The sequence below is a fragment of the Ailuropoda melanoleuca genome, chromosome 11 (genome assembly GCF_002007445.2).
Source record: "Ailuropoda melanoleuca isolate Jingjing chromosome 11, ASM200744v2, whole genome shotgun sequence".
Lineage (NCBI taxonomy): Eukaryota > Metazoa > Chordata > Mammalia > Carnivora > Ursidae > Ailuropoda > Ailuropoda melanoleuca.
Genome location: NC_048228.1, coordinates 77,494,864 through 77,511,545, shown reverse-complemented (window position 1 = coordinate 77,511,545; position 16,682 = coordinate 77,494,864). Strand labels below are relative to the sequence as shown.

General features: G+C 44.8%; 1 protein-coding gene across 13 annotated transcripts in view; it reads right to left on the bottom strand.

Moving 5' to 3' along the window:
- The window catches only part of APBB2 (amyloid beta precursor protein binding family B member 2), a 318,990-nt gene that overhangs the window by 114,886 nt on the left and 187,422 nt on the right, over positions 1 to 16,682 (bottom strand). For 9 of the 13 annotated variants that reach the window (XM_034671900.1, XM_034671902.1, XM_034671904.1 and 6 more), the window contains 3 exons: positions 15,610 to 15,672; positions 15,117 to 15,202; positions 14,962 to 15,022 (listed from right to left, as the gene is read on the bottom strand). In XM_034671900.1, the coding sequence (XP_034527791.1) occupies positions 14,962 to 15,022; positions 15,117 to 15,202; positions 15,610 to 15,672 (210 nt within the window). The remainder of the gene's footprint in view (positions 1 to 14,961; positions 15,023 to 15,116; positions 15,203 to 15,609; positions 15,673 to 16,682) is intronic. The other 4 variants (XM_034671908.1, XM_034671907.1, XM_034671905.1 and 1 more) reach the window with 1 other exon arrangement.

Here is a 16,682-nt window from a genome sequence, read left to right as displayed (position 1 = left end):
AATTTAAAAAAAAAAAAAAAAAAAAAAAAAAAAAAAAAAGAAAAAGAAAAGATTTTTGGGAAAATGTTTTACAGGTGCGACATTATCTCTGCGACGGTAAGAGTGCTTTAACACTGCTCAAGGCAGCAGGCCAGATAATGCTGCTGTCCTTCATTCTTTGGCGATCCTTGTAAGTCCCTGAGCCCCCTGCAAAGGCTGGGGGGGAGGGGAGCACCAGCTGGGCCAAGGAGCAAGCAAACCACCCACAGTTCCCTGCAACACAGGGGCAACTTTGAGGTCAATTAATATTTACATAGAACTCTGATGGTTTTTTGTTTTGTTTTTTCTTTTTTTAAGCTGGCATAAAGCCCCTGGTGGCTAAAGCCCCAATCTTTTCAACGAGGGCTCTGGAGGCTAAGCCCAGCCTGGGCTTAAACCAGGGGCACTAGGAAAGGAAGGCTTGTTTGACTGGACTCTGGCTGAAGCAGCGAGGAATTCTGAATTGATAAATGCTTACCATAACTGCTCTAACATAAAGGAAAAGGGAAGAATGATTTATTCTACGTAAGTGAAAAATCACAACACACACACACACACAGGAAATGAAACCAATCAAAAAATTGTTTCAAGGCTTGTCTTGTCAATAAAATGAGGCAACCAACAATCCCACTCATAGACGAAATTATACATATCATCAATGTCTCCTTCCTGGAAATTAGATGGAAACTCTTCACATACAGAAGCTGCATTTCCATTAACAACCATTGTGTTACCAGACATTTCCCATTTTAATTTTTTCCTAAGGCCTGGAAAACAAATTTCTGTTGCTTTTGTTAAGCTAGGACACGTTCTAAAGCTCCATTTGCTACAATGATTCCCAAGCTCAGGGTTTAGAGAGAGGGCAGGTGCTTTCCAGTGAGCATGCCTGAGACTTCGTCCACACAGCAGCAAAAACCCCTAACTCGCCATGGCCGAGGGGACCACGTGAACCCCACTACAGCGCAATTTTGTGAAGAAATTGTTGGAAGACCAAAATTATACATTATGTTTAGCTAGAGCTGCAGGTTATCAAAGCATTTCTTCTTCTTTTTTTCTTTTTTTTTGAAGATTTATTTTAGAGACAGCGAGCACGTGCACACAGGGCGAGGAGCAGAGGGAGAAGGAGAGAGAGAGAATTGTCAAGCAGATTCCCTGCTGAGCTCGGAGCCTAACCCAGGCTCAACTCAGGGCTCGATCTCATGACCTTGAGATCATGACCTAAGCCGAAATCACAAATCGGACACTTCACCGACTGAGCCATCCAAGCGTTTCTATAACATCTTCTATAGCATTTCTTTAGACATTTCTGTGACATCTTCTCTGGTCCTCACAGTAACACTGTGAGGTTCCCAGCATATGCCTTAGCATCTCCTATCCTACAGATGAGACAAGCAACGTCCAGAGAGGTTAAGTGACTCCTTCAAAGTCACACAGCTCATCACCTGCAGAACTACAGCTAGAACCCAGGTATCCCAGCTCCTACTTCATACTCTGTTCACTTGGAGCATGGCCCTGCAGGAGGGACAGAGACAGTGGCTGGATCCTCCTCTTTTGTCCTTCAGTGGGAGTCAAGTGCCTGGGATCACCACTACAAAGCAAGCAACCGAAACCAAAACCAAAACATGCGCACAAAACGTATTGTATATTTCCTCTCAACCTTTGAAACAGTCACACATCTTCAGGTAAACCTGAGCCAGTGGTAAAGAATTCCCACAACAATCACACAGGAAATGAGAGCAACCAACTAGACATGCTCGCGAGGCCACTGGAAGGCCCACCGACATGACAGACAAGAGTCTAAAGATGAAAAGCTCGGGCCGGGAAGCCGGGCTGCCGGGGTGCAAATCACAGCTCTGCTGTTCACCAGCTGTGGAACTGTGGGCCAGTCACCTAAGAGTCTATCCCTCCGCGCCAACTAAAAATAGAAGAAACACAAGAACACACTTCACAGGGCTTGTGAGAGAACAGACAGCGGTAGCACTAGGTGGGTGTCTGTCACCGCGGTTACAGAGATGTGCCCCAAAGACAGAACACCGAGCAGGTGAGAACGTCCCCAAACCCTTGGTGTATTTGTGCCTCGCAAATACGAAATGCGCAATGGACGTCACCTATTGTCATGATTATCTGATTATCAGAAAGAACATGGGCTTGAGAGTCTGTCTCACTCAGGTTCAAATTTTAGTTTGTCTACATAATAGATTTGTGATTTTAGGAAAGTGACTTAGATTCTGTAAATCTCAATTTCCTCATCTGTAAAATGGAATAATAGTATTGCCTTCCGTGCGGGGTTGTGTACAGAGTCAGATGACCGCAGCAGGTCACACACCCAACAGGGTGCTCAGCACGTGGATGGCATCAGAGTGACGTGAGCTTCCTTCCCCACCCACACTCTACCGTTCCCAAATGATGACAGCCGATGCCAGATGTCCATTCATGTCGTCATTTCTGGATCTCAACTAAAATATGGCGAAGATGTATAAGAATATCTGAGGTAAGGGAGATGAACTTCATGTGGCATTTTATGTTCCTTACAGAGTAAGGAGTAACACCGGTCTACAGCACTAGTGTAGATGGAAAAAACTGAGCCCCGTCTATAAATGAGCTCTAGGTTGCTACAGACCTCGTCTGAACTCACAGCTCTAAAAAATCACGGCTATCACGGGAAGGGCTTTTTGAGAAATCATGTATTCTTGGCTCTAGGTTCCATGTGTCATTTACATGGGCCAACTTCTCAGCTTTGCTAGCGATGGGGGTCACTGCTGCTCAGACTGACCATTGTAATGCAGCTGGAGCAGAAAAGTGGGCCCCAGGTCGGAACCTGTCTGCTCCTTTCTAAGCAGCAAATCTGCTAAAAGAATGAGAGACTATAATAGAATCCAAAGGGACACCTCTCTGCTTGTGCCAACGGAAGGTGAACTAAAGCATCATTTGGCTAGAGATCATGTTGGTTCAATAGCTTAACCATAGTCTTAATGAAGTTATTTTTAGTCCCAGGGTCTCAAGGTCAATGGAAATTATCTTTTAAACTAATTATTTTTAAAGATACAATTGACATATAACATTGTGTAGGTTTAGTCTATACAAATGTGTTGGTTTGATACATTTATATATTGTAATATGAATACTATTGTAACATTAATTAATAACGGTATCACACATGATTATCTGTGGGTGTGTGTGTGCGCGTGTGATGGGAACAATTAAGATCTAGTCTCTTAGCAACTTGGGAGTTTATAATACAATATTGTTGACTATGACCACCATTTTGTGCATTAGATTCCCAGAACTTCTATCTTACAGCTGAAAGTTTGTACCCTTTGACCAACATCTCCCCATTTCCTCCACCCCTGAGCTCCTGGTAACCACTCTGTTTCTATGAGCTTGGCTTTTTTAGATTCCACATGTAAGTGATATCATATAGTATTTGTCTTTCTCTGTGTGACCTATCTCATTTAGCATGATGCCCTCAAGGTCCATCCATGTTGTCGCAAATGGCAGGATTTCCTTCTTTCTCATGGCTGAATAATACTCCAGTGTGCGTGTGCATGCGTGTGTATCACGTATACAGACATATGTACACTGCATATTCTTTATCTAATCCATTCACTTACTGATGCTTAAATTGTCAATTAAAATTATTCATGTGTTATTGCTTTGTGAACTGATCTCAAACGTTGCCTTCAACATGAAGCAACTGAAATCCCATGGACATTGCAAATTCTCTCTTCCAGTAACACTGTCACTGTCATTCTTACACAAGACCACCATTTTCTCTGCTGTATTGTTTTCTTTTGCTCCCCTCCCCAGTCTGATGGACCTCATCCCAGCTGGCACGTAACAGCTGTTGAATAAATGAATGGATGAGTCCACCACAGACAACGGTTGAGAGCTGTCACTCTCGGTATCAGAGACTGAAAATACGCTTTCCTGATAAGTAGCAGAGCCAGGAATGGAGGAAGAACTCACACTCTGATATCTGATCTTTGTGTCTTCACACTTTGATGAGTCCTGGGAGTGAGGGCAAGGTAAGGCTCAGCTAAAATGACCCAGCATCTGAATAACTTTGACAGTCCTATAGGAGGAGCCAGCAGTTCTCTATAAATTTTATTAACTGCAAATAAATGAGTAATGTTTGCATTACTACCTCAGGGCTGGTGCTGGTATTAATTCTCAGTCGACGGCTCTAAGGGAACAAGGTCTGATATCTCTCTGTTGGCAATGTTCCAGGAAGCCTTGACACGCCAGCATCAGGACCCCCATCTTGACCAGCTGCCCTTCCTGGAGGACCCAGCTCTGCTGGATGAATGCCCTGCTGCTGCTTCTGCCCGAGGCTGCTCCGTTCTGTGACTAGCCACGGCCCCAGTCCTCTGCCAGGATCCCGCAGGGCCAGGTTCACACACCTGCTGCCCCAGCATTCTCAGGCGGCTCCTCTCCGCCGGCTGCTGCCCTTTCACCTCACCTGTCTCCTGCCACCTTCCTTCAGGGGAAGAGGAAGCCTGCCTTTCCTTAATTAGCCTCTCCGGGCATCTGCCACAAGGCGCGGCTGCCAACGATGGATAACAATGCATCTCATTTCCACAGCGCCCTTCAAAACTTGGGGGCTCACATGGCTGCCAATTCCTCGACTGCTCATTCATGTAACTGTAGTGACCAGAAGTTAATAAGGGAAAGGAAGCCGAGGTTCTGCCAGAAACACAGCATTGTGTTTGGCCGTGTTGGCAAATAAAGGGAGGAAAACAGTTTTAGAAACACAAAAGCTGTCCTCCGGGCTAGGAGAAAAAATGAACATCCAAGGTCGATCGATGGCTCAATGTCCGAGAATGAGTGTCAGCTCTGCTCAGTGGAAAACCGTGCTGAACGAGGGTCAGGAAGACCGGCTTTGAGTTCCGTTCTTCCCAGACAAGCCACGCACTCTTGGGCAGATCACGCTGCCTCTCTATGCTCCTCCCATTCCTCCTTAGGCTTGAATGAGATAGTCTGTATTTTCCCTTTGTGAATGTCAACCTAAAAGCCATATACGAGAGGATGAATCTCATTCTGCCAAGACTTGATATGTTCATCATTGGCTCTGTGCCTTGGTTTCTTGATTCAACTGTGTTGATAATGCCCTTCACTAAAGACATTTTTTGTTGAACGACTGAAATGTGGGAATGACATTTACCGCAGCTTGTATGTTCCAAAGACGGCTGCGACAAAGCCTCCCATCCTCTGTACCCTTGCAGTGTGACCTTGCCACCCTCCGTCAAGAGGCAGAGTCCATGTCTCCACCTTCAGTCTGGGCCAGGACTGCCCTGATCAACAGACTGTGGTGGCAATGTGGGGTCAGTTCGGGGACTAGCCTTGTCTCACCTGGTGCCCTTAGCCGCCTGCTTCTTAGAAGCCAGACACCCGCCTACCCAGACACTACGACTGTGAGAAACCCAAGCCATGTGGAGAAGCCGTGAAAGGATGAGGTACCAGGTGAAGAGCGAGACAAGCTTAGGAGCACCGAGCTGCCCGGCCTGCGAGGAGAAGCCATCTTGGGAGCGGAGCCTCCAGGCCCAGCTGCCTCCATGTGGATCAGAAAGGAACTGCACTACCGAATCTTTCCCAAATTCCACAAAATCACGAGCAAAACAAATGGTGGTTACGCTCCCAAGTTTTGGCATGGTTTGTTACATAAGTAGGCAGGGATAGATAACAGGAAAATGTTATCTGTAGCACTGGACAAATACGATGAACTTTTTTTTTTTTTTTTGAGCGAGATAGTGTGTATGTGCCCCCCAAGCAAGTGGGAATGGGAGTGAGGGGGAGGGAGCGAGAATCCTAAGCAGACTCCACACCTGGCACGGAGCCCAACGTGAGGCTCACTCTCACAATCCCGAGACCATGATCTGAACCGAAATCAAGAGTCCGATGCTTCACCAACTGAGCCACTCGGGCTCCCTGATGATGAACTTCAGAGTAATAGATCTGTTCCCAAGAGCATTTGCTGAAATGAACACAAATGTACATATAAAATTATTTTCAAATCTTCTGCATTTACATTTACCGAATGGGGAAGAATCACTCAGTCCTGTGGCAACGCAAGTACCCTTAGGCTTAGCATCAATTTAGGCATCCTCTCCTTCTGGAAAACCACGTGAGCCGCCCTTTACTGTCGGCCAGGGTAGATGCCCCAGGCACAGTCTCCATTCATGACACAATAGGTTAGCACTGAGAACAATGCATCGAATTTGCCTGTTTGTTGTCTGCCCCTTGAAGCAGGGAACGTATCTATTCCTCTTTGTGTAAAAATAGTAGTAAAGATGGCTAATGCATAAAGAATGCTTACACATGCCAGGGATGGTTCCAGGCACTTGACATACATCGTATGTTTATAATATATCAACCCAATTGTTTACGCCCTTCGTGTGAGGTGGGTATTCTTATCCCCACTCTACAAAAGAGGAAACTGAGGTACAGAGAGGCTAAGCAGCTTGCCCCAGGTCACCCAGCGAGTCAACAGTAGAGTCTGGCTTTAAACCCAATCAGTCTGGGTCCAAAATCCCAGAATGTCCTTAACCATTAATCATACAGCTTCTCCGTTAGCATTGTGCACTCAATAAATGTGTTTGATGCAATTAAGGTGTCAACAACAGAAATCAACTCCAACCTTTCCATACCGGAAAGAAAAACCTGTGCCACATGAGTAAAAGTCAATTATAAGAGCTATACACAGACATAGAATCCCATACTAATGCTAAGTAATGATAATGAATTTGCTACGCAGACCAGAAATAAATCTGAATGCGTAGATACTCCCTACCCCTTCCTGTTTATCTATTTGTGCTAATCTGGTCAGTAGCCACTAATATAATTACTTCATGAAAGTCTATGCTAATAGGAACCAAGGGAGGGCACAGATAAATAAAGCTCACAGACGAATATCAGAATTTCATGTTCACTCATCATCCACTTAAATTCCTTCACCAAACCCACGATCAGACTGATTTGCATCATCTCCATCACCTCTTCTTCCCCCCTTTCTGGGGCAGGTTGTAACAAAAGAGGAAGCAGACAAGCAGAGCTTACACAAAATCTAATGCCTGGTTAAAAAATCCCCAAGCAGCTTAGAACTGGTTGCAAATGGGCCATCACAGAGCGGGCAAGCACTGTGCAGAAAGGCTATGTCTTTTTAGTGTTACTACTCGAAGTGTTGTGGGTAGACCAGCAGCAGCATCTGGGAGCCTAACAGAGATACAGCCCCTTGTCTCACCCCACAACACCGGAACCTGAATTTGCCAACACAAGCAGGGAAGTCTGAAAGCACTGCAAAGGTCTGTACCACATGAGTCTGGATGATGGTGAAAAGAAAGGGGGGAGGGGTCTGTCCTCAAGCGATGACCCTGCAGTTCTCTTGCCCATACTCACCTCTGGCATCTCTGCTACCTCCACCCAAAACACTGGGGAGCCTCAGCTTTACCCTTTCAGCTTAGGGAACCAATAATTGGGAGTGGGTGGGCCTGACACTTTCTTAGGCTTTCGAGTCAAAAGCATCTGGGTTCAAGTCCCACTTCCACCAGTCACTAGCTGTGTAATAAATTATGTAACCTGTTCGAAACATCAGTCTCTTCTCTATAATCTGGGGAAATAAACATGATGCCTCATGTTTGCAGGAAAACTGCCCCTGAGTTCCTGTGTGCCGAACATAGGCCGAGCGTGTGTTTGGAAAAGGGGCGCCAGCAGCCTGTCTCCAGCCCTGGAGAGCACTACAGAGCCAGGCACGCTTTCTTCCCTTCCCCAGCTTTGAAGAGCAATCAGACTGCACTATTCCATCTCCAAATGCCATAGGTCAGGACTGCTACATTTCATCTGGCATCTTAACATTTTTCAGAACCAGAGTGACTTCTGAGATGACCACACATTCATTTCACAGATGAGGAAGCTGAAAGGTGGAGAATTAAGTGCTTGGTATAAAATCATCTTCCATACGCAGGTCCTTTATTATGGATTTCAGAGGACAGAGTCCTACAGGCAGTTCTAAAAACCTCTCCATAAATATCCTGGAAATGATTTGTTATACACTAAAATGGAGTGGTCCAAGGCCCAGGAGACCCCCAACTTTGAGTGCCATCTCCTCCATGAGCTAATTGTGTGACCCTAGGAAAGTTATTCACTCCACTTTTCTGGGACCGTTTTTCGCCTGTAAAGGAGGCCCTTTGGATCATCTCCAGGGTCACTTCCAGCTATAAGCAATTCAATGATTCCAAAGGAAAGGTGGTCTTTGCCAATTTCTTTAAAGATGTAATTTTTGATATTGTCCACAAGGTGGCAGAACCCCTCCTTTACAAAGTCCAGGCAGAGTGACACAAAGGATGAGAAAGAACTCTAAGAAACTAGCACACATTTTTCACAGCATTAAGTTTTCTACAATTTAACTATAACATTTAATTTAGTGTTGATCATTATCATCAAGAGTTTGGCCAGCAATGTGCTACATGCCATTAGAAAAGGACAGTTTTATGGGGCTAAGTTTGGATTTTATGGTGTTACGGTAGGATGACCAAGGGTCAGACAGCAAATTAATGGGAATTTAGAAATGCAAGCTACCTGGCGGCCCAAACAGGGCAAGGAGTTGCCTTCTTGACAAATGAAGCATAAGAGGCAATTAATTATCTACCAAACGTTCGTGTATACGGGAATTTTAAAGGATGCCTGGGTGGCTCAGTTGGTAAAGCGGCTGCCTTTGGCTCAGGTCATGGTCCTGGAGTCCAGGGAAAAGTCCCACATGGGGCTCCCTGCTTGGTGGGGAGTCTGCTTCTCTCTCTGCCCCTCCCCCTGCTTGCTCTCTCTCAAAAAAATCTTAAAAAACACACTTTCACATGGAAAAGTAACATAAAAGAGACAAAGAGAAAAATGAATAGAGAAAAATATTTGAGATTACAATAATGAATAAAATTTTGAATTTAAAATACATAGAAATGAAACAACATGGTACCCTGAATTAGACTTGGAACAGAAAAAGGACACTGGAAGAAAAACCAATAACATCAGAATAAAGTGTTTATTAATCATTTTGTGCTACTGTTAATTTCTCAGGTTTGACAGACGTACTATGGTTATGGAAGACAGGACACTAAGGGAAGCTGGGTGAAGAACTCTCCGTACTGCCTCTGCAATTTTCCGTATATTTAAAATTATTCCTAAATAGAAACTGTATCTAAAACTTTCATAGAAAAATATGCATCGAGGAAGAAACAGCCAAGAATGGACAGAAACAGAGAGTTTCATAAAGCAGCGTCCTGTCTCGATAATTTAAGAAGGAGACATTTTAAAGGAGGACATAGTCGCTCAGGTGCAAGGAAACTAGGCTGAATACATTCAAATGACAAAGCCGAGAGTGAAGTGGACGGTGAACAAACAGATGGATTCTAGGATATCACTGGTAGAATTCTATGCTGCTGTATCCTTTCTGTAAAGCAATTTTGCCATAGGTCACAAAGCCATAAACCCATAGCCTCTGACCCGGTAGTACCAGTTTGAGCAACCTATACCAAAGCAGTGAGTTAGAAGGAAAACCATCACCCAGTTTTATGAAGTTGTAGCTGTGCTCTGCAGGGCAAGACGTTGCTCCTATGGCCACCGGGTGCCTAGACGGATTACGGTGCTAGTAATTAAATGCAGTATTGTATCAATGGAGTTAAGAACGACAAATCTGAGAACTGTGCAAATGAATAGATGAAATAAATTTTTTAAAGAATTTATTTATTTATTAGTTATTTAAGAGTGAGAGAGAGCATGAGTGCAAATGGGGGGAGGAGCAGCGGAACAGGGAGAGGAACAAATAGACCCCTCTTGAGCGTGGAGCCTGACGTGGGGCTCCATCCCATGACCCTGAGATCATGACCTGAGCCGAAACCTAGAGTCGGAAGCTCAACCTACTGAGCCACCCAGGCGCCCCTGAAATAATTTTTAAAGAGCTCAGCTCATGACATATAGTATCCTAGACTGGGTCCTGGGACCAAAAAAGGACATTAGCAGAAGAAAAAAAAGAAAAAGAAAAACTGAAGAAGGTCTATGATTAAAAATATGGTATTAATAGTCATTTATTAATTTTGATCATTGTACTATGATTATGAAGAGGTTATTAGGGAAAGCTAGTGAAGTAGGTATATGGGAATGCAGTCCCTGTGACACTTCTGTAAATTTAGAATCATTTTTAAATTAAAAAAAAATGAAGAACTCGGAATTATACACATACACCCATCACTACCAACTACAAACAAATTTACTGTACAAAAAAGCAGGTATGCTCAAAAAACATTTTCAGAGTTTTAAAAATACTTTGCTCTTTGGGGAGGGGGTTAAGGAGGTGCCTGCGTGCGGGTGTGTGGGGGGGTGTGTGGTCATTTTACGTTGCCATTGCTATTTTGAGGTTTTACTGAACAACTGACTGTCAAGGTGCCCAGACCTGCAGTGGCTGGAGAGGGTTCGAAACACCCACATCCTGATAGCCTGAAAATGATTTTAATTTTTTTAGCATGTAAGTTTACCTTAGAAAGGAAGACATTTTCTATAATAACCTTTTAGTAATCAGTCCTTAGGGGCTAAATTTATAATTCCATGGGACATGAAATCAATTTTTTTTCCTAAAGAAAGGATACTTTCTGCTTATTTGGGGGGCACTCAGTTTTCTAGTTTTTGGCAGACTGAAGGAATGTAAAGGGTTATCTAAAGAAATAACTTTTTTCCACAAAAGAACTTGAACATCTAGAAAATCTAGGTCCTTGCCACTCCTCCCTTCTTAGGTGCCCTCGGTGACATAGAACAGGCAGGAAGGGGGCAGGTGGCAGAGGACAGAAGGTACATGTGTGTTATGGGGGGACCCCTCCAAAGTGACTTCAGTATAGTCAGTTCTAAATTCATTGGCTTTTCAAAATTGGTAAATAATAATTCCATTTAGGATTTTAAAATCGTTGTAATTCTGAGAGAACAGCTTGGCCTTCCCTGCAAGGCTTCCCATGCCCATTTCCATTGGAGGTAGTGTGACCATGCATCCATCCAGAGAAGCACAGCCAGACTCCTCCACATCCTCAAAGGAACGTCAATCCCGCTGTGTCCCTGGTGAATGAAAGTGTGTAGATGTGCCCATCATCAGCAATGCAGCCGGTCTCCACTCCAGCCCCCTTGGCTTCCTCCTGTTCTAGGCCCAACCTTGACCATAAGCCTTGTAGAAATCGTACTACTAAGGGAGGATTTAAACAATCCTGCAGCCCATCCCTTCCACTTCTAGAGTCCAGTTCATCACTGCCTCGGGTCAGACCAGCAAGCAAGGCCACACTGTCGTAATCTTCCATCAATTTACTTGAAATAAGTTTTGGTTGGGTGTTTGTCCTTTGCTTCCAATGAGTAATGCTATGAAATACCAATTGACAAAACCCAGATTTCCATCTATCTACGTATAGATGGAATATTATTGGGGACACATCATTTGGTGGTTGCCCCTAAATAAAGCTCTGTGAGAATTTTCTTTTCTTTTTTTTTTTAAATTGAGGTGTAACTGACATGTAACCTTAGTTTCAGGTGTACAACACCATGATTCAATATTCGCATATATTGCAAAATGATCACCAAAATAAGTCTAGTTAACATCCATCACCATACAATAGTTACAAAAATTTTTTTTCTTGTGATAAGGACTTTAAACATCTATTCTCTTAGCAACTTTCAAATTTGCCACATGTAGGGAATTTTCTTCTCTCAAAGTCTCATGAGCCTGGGCTCTGTAGCTACATGGCCTGGATTCAGATCCTGACGCTATTTACTTACTAGCTGTTTAACCTTCTATGACTCAGTTTCTCCATCTGTAACATAGAGATAATGATACTTAGGCCACTGAATTTTTGTGAGGACGAGAGCCAGCAGAAATAAAGTCTTAAGGACAACGCCTGACAAACAGTTAACAATAAATACTTGTTATTACAGTGACTTTATAAAGAAGCACTAGAAAAATGGTTACACACCATCAGGACTGGGAGGTTTCTGCCTCATGCACAGTGTGATTCACATAAAGCAGGGTTCTCAAACCCTCTGCCCTCCCACTGTGCTGGGCATCTTCAACAATGACAGTGACTTTCTACAGCCTGGGGACCTTCGGATCCAGGGCAGGCGGGGTTGGTGAGAAGCACGTGTAGTTTGCCAACATGTTTTCAGGATTCTGAGTTGTCCTAGAGATTTGTGAGATTCACCCTAAGAATCCTCGATGTAAATAATCACCAAGAGGCACAAAAATGAACCTGTGGGTCAATTTCCAACTGCGCAGAGTCCTATGATCTAAAAAGCCACGTTTTTTCTTCTCCCTAGTCTGATCTTTTCTTTTTAACATTTTTAAAAATTTTTATTTATTTATTATTCAGAGGGTGGGGACAACNAGGCACAAAAATGAACCTGTGGGTCAATTTCCAACTGCGCAGAGTCCTATGATCTAAAAAGCCACGTTTTTTTCTTCTCCCTAGTCTGCCTTTTCTTTTTAACATTTTAAAAAAATTTTATTTATTTATTATTCAGAGGGTGGGGACAGCACAAACAGCAGGAGTCCGAGGCAGAGGGAGAAGCAGGCTCCCCACTGAGCATGATGTGGGGCTCGATCCCAGGACTCTGGGACNTGATGTGGGGCTCGATCCCAGGACCCTGGGACCGTGACCGGAGCCAAAGGCTGACAGTTAACGGACTGAGCCACCTAGGCGTCCCGCTGATCTGATCTTCTGACTCCTGTCTATAATCCCAGTACAGAAAGATGCACTGATTATACCTTTAGATTTTCTGTGCCTTTAAAGAAAACACATTTGTTCTTGTAAGTTTTCCAAGACTTTATATAAAACAAAATAGGAAATAAAATAAATAATCTGCTACATGTACTTTTCTGTTTAGAACCCAGTCCAGCTTCAGTAACTTATGGCAACACGGAACCTCCTTATTAACACGAACAAATTCATAATAGGTATGGGAACAGACACGTGGGCACTAGCAAGGGGCAGATAAAGAATTCAGTGAACAGGACCACTGGGAGGTAAAAACCGAAAGCACAACTTGGGTCATATTTCAACCAGGCCTCCTGTGTCTGGTACCAATTTCATCTCCCCTCCCGCCTCACCCTCCCCACCCACTCTCGTCAATTTTACCCGGCCATCATTCCCCAGCCCTTACCCCTCTCCACCTCCAGCCTCCACTGATAACGCTTGTAAAACACCTGGGTGCAAAGCAAATGATTCCCAGCCTGCCTTCCTGTTTTACTGCATACGCTCCCTGCCATAAAATTTATTTTTAAGGGCCAGCATGTTAGCAAGGACCTGTTCAGAACGCCCCTGGCTCAGGAGTGGCCTTCATCATACGACGCTGTGCTGAGCACGGAGCCGGAGCCGAGCGAAGGAGGAGCGAGGAGCGGCGGGGGTTTCTCCTGCGAGCCCTGATTTGCACAGCACTGATGGCGGTATGGCAGTTTCTAGTCAAGGAGTCAAGGTTTTGAAACTTGCGTGGTGTTTCCCCACCTTCGTTACTACTAAGGGAGCTTATTGGCTGTTTTATTCACACACACAGGTCTGCTTTGGGAGTAAGAAAAAAATATCGAGGACCAGCTACATAATTTGCAAATGGAAATGTAATATGCAGAATGAAAATGCAGAGGCCCTGTTCAAGAAGGGGGGGGGGAATGCCATAAAAAGTGCTGAAACGAAACAGTTGCCTTTCTTCCGCATTCTCTCTCTTCACTCATTATGGTGTTTCCCTTGGTATTTAAAGTCATGCTCTCTTGGGCAAAGGATACCTGCAGGGTAAGTGCAGACCCTCATAAATGCCCAGGAGCCCTGCCCACCCCCACAGATCAACACCTTCTGGGTTCCCCATCCTGCGAGCTGCAGGACTGATGTGCCCATGCACTGGCCAGGAATGGGGAAACTGAGTCAGGAATCCCCCTTTCCCGTGGATCCATCTCCCTTACCCTGAAGCGCAGCAGAGAGGTGACCCTCAAGGGTACCGCATCATCTGTGCGAGAACATACCAGGTACCCGGATGGTGAGTGGGCAGGGCCTCGCCCGCACTGAACTACCCCCTGAACACACCACTGTGCCGTCAGCCTGGGCTGGGTAGGCCACTACTTTGCCCCTTCTCGAGATGCCACACGAACACGTGTGCCCAAAGCCAACTGTCCCCTTGCTCCCAGGGAGGCCCCTACTGGGATGGAAGACAGTAGTGGTTGTTGGATGGGGGCAGGGAGAGGATGTGTGGCAAGACCTGAGGTGCTGAGGAGGAGGGGCACAGGCAGTCGAGAACCTCTCAGGAAGGCAGGGAGGTAGCAGGACTGTTCCTAAACCAAGGCTCCAACTCCCTGCTGCATCGTCCCTTTGGACGTCACTTACAAAAACACAAATGCAAAGATAAGATTATTAAAAATTTCAAGATGGCGACCACACCGCACGAAAGCCCAGGCCCGGGACCCTGTGCGATGACGCCACGTGCCCGTGCTGGCCTTGCTGGCCCCCCGCCGGAAGTCCAGAAGCAAAAGTGCACCCTCGTTTTCCAACATAAACCAGGCCTGTGTTTACGAGAGAGATGGTGAAGGGTGAGGCTGTTCTGGAAGAGGTGGGCGTGAGGAGCCTTGTACCACCTGTCGATGGCCCCTGCCAGTGCTCTGCAAGGCTTCCGAAGACCACTCACTGGAACAATAATTCTAACTTATTACGTTGTGCAAAGAACTGACTAGTGACATACGGGCACTGTCTTGATGATTATGGAAATCCTCCCAAAGCTAATTTGGCCTAGGGATCTATCTCAAGTGTTGGAGAGATCAGGGAAGAGAGAGGATCGAGGAATAATTCCTTAGTCAGTGGCCCTGGGTTGACAGTTTATAAAAACTGAGCCATTTCCAAAGTCATTACTTTAATGCAAGAACATAACCTGGCTGCTGAAAGCACATTTCTTACAAACCTTGGCTTCTGGGTCACTATTGATGCTGCAAGAATCGTCATCATCAGCATGTGGAGCATTTCTAGAAAGAAAAAAAGAAAATTGGACTTAGAATTCTACTGCAAACTCTAGCTGCATGAGGTCACACATTATGGCAGGTCCTTCCCATGCCCTACCTGAGTTTCAAAGATGCATAGCGCAGTGTTGCTCCTTCAAACTCTTTTAAACTGGGGTCCGGGTTAACTGTGGCCGCATGCAAATCCTAGGGGAAAACAGATCCCTGTTAATGGAGAAAGGGGGAGGGCCCCTGACGCGGCCTCAAATATCAAAGGGGAGAAAAGTCCTCCCAGCATGAGGCAGAGAGCATTAGGTGAGCTTAGGCAGGAAAGGGGCATGCAAGGGCTGCTGGGTGTTGGCTCGGTGCAAGCCCCAGTTCTTACAAGACAACAGGGGACCTGGGGCAGTCAGCCTGAAGTCATTCACAACGGGACACATCAAAAAAAAAAAAAAAAAAAGGCAACATGTGTGTGAGCTGGGCAACCCTAGCAAGAAGCCCCATCACTGCGTCCCTGCAGAATGGATGACATTCATGAAGAAGAAAAAGATACAGCCACAGCCATGCAGAAAGGACAAAATATTAAATGATCTAGGATCTGACAATATACTTGCCTTCCAAATGTCACTATTAATCTTTCCCCCATTCAGAACAGCAAAATCACTCCATGGCTGTTTCTAGACATATAATTATTCACATAGGAAAAAGCACATTGATTTAAAAAAAAAAAAAAAGGAAAGAAAAAAAAGAAAAAAAAAACACAAGACACTTGTTAGCATTGCTATTCACAGGACGGGTTAGGGAACAAATTCACTCTACCAGCCACTTGTTAGCTGGTTTTACATCTAGTTTATCACCTGAAGCCTAGGGTGGGAGGAGAGAGATGGCGCTCACGTTACTTACCACAGAAACGACTGACCGTCACTAGCAGTCAGTGTTAGATCTTCTAAACGTGGCCTTAAGCACAGAATATGCTTTGAAGGATTCAATGCCTAGTGGACCTAATACCACAGGAAACTTTTTCTCTCCCGGTGACCAAACAGAACTGTCTTCTGGGGATGGGGGTGGAATTAGGAATGGTGCCAGTCACCGTGAGGGGTTGAAAATGGGGGAATGTCCCCCATCAAGGGCATAAAAATCTGGGGCTCAAATTATTTTCATTAAAAGAAAAAAGGACAATGAAAGGGTAGGAGGGATAGTAAGGAACATAGCCTGAGATTTAACTGACCCAAAACAGCTCTCCACAGTCTAATGTAAATTCTTCCAACTCATAAAAAGCTCTGCTTCCTTGCCACACAAGCTTCTTCACAAATTAGTGTTTGATCACAAAGTGATTCTGTAAACAGAATCCTAGAACAAAGCATGAAGCCTTGCCTTGTTGGGAGACCCGCTCAGAAGAGAGCTTTGAATCTAAACAGCCCTTCCATTGCCCTCAGACAACAGGCAATGTTGTTGTTGTTTTCCCTTCCTACCATATTGAGTGAATATCCAAACATTTTGCATGTAACATTTGGGGAAATAAATGAAGCGAACAAAACCCAGGGACATCCTTCTGAATGTGTTCCACTGACGTGCCAGGCGAATCACCTCTTTCCTCGGACAATAAATCAGCAATGGAAACCTTTTGCTCAAGTCGCTTTTCAACTCAAGTGCTTTGAAAATGAGAAGGGAATAGTGACCCATGATT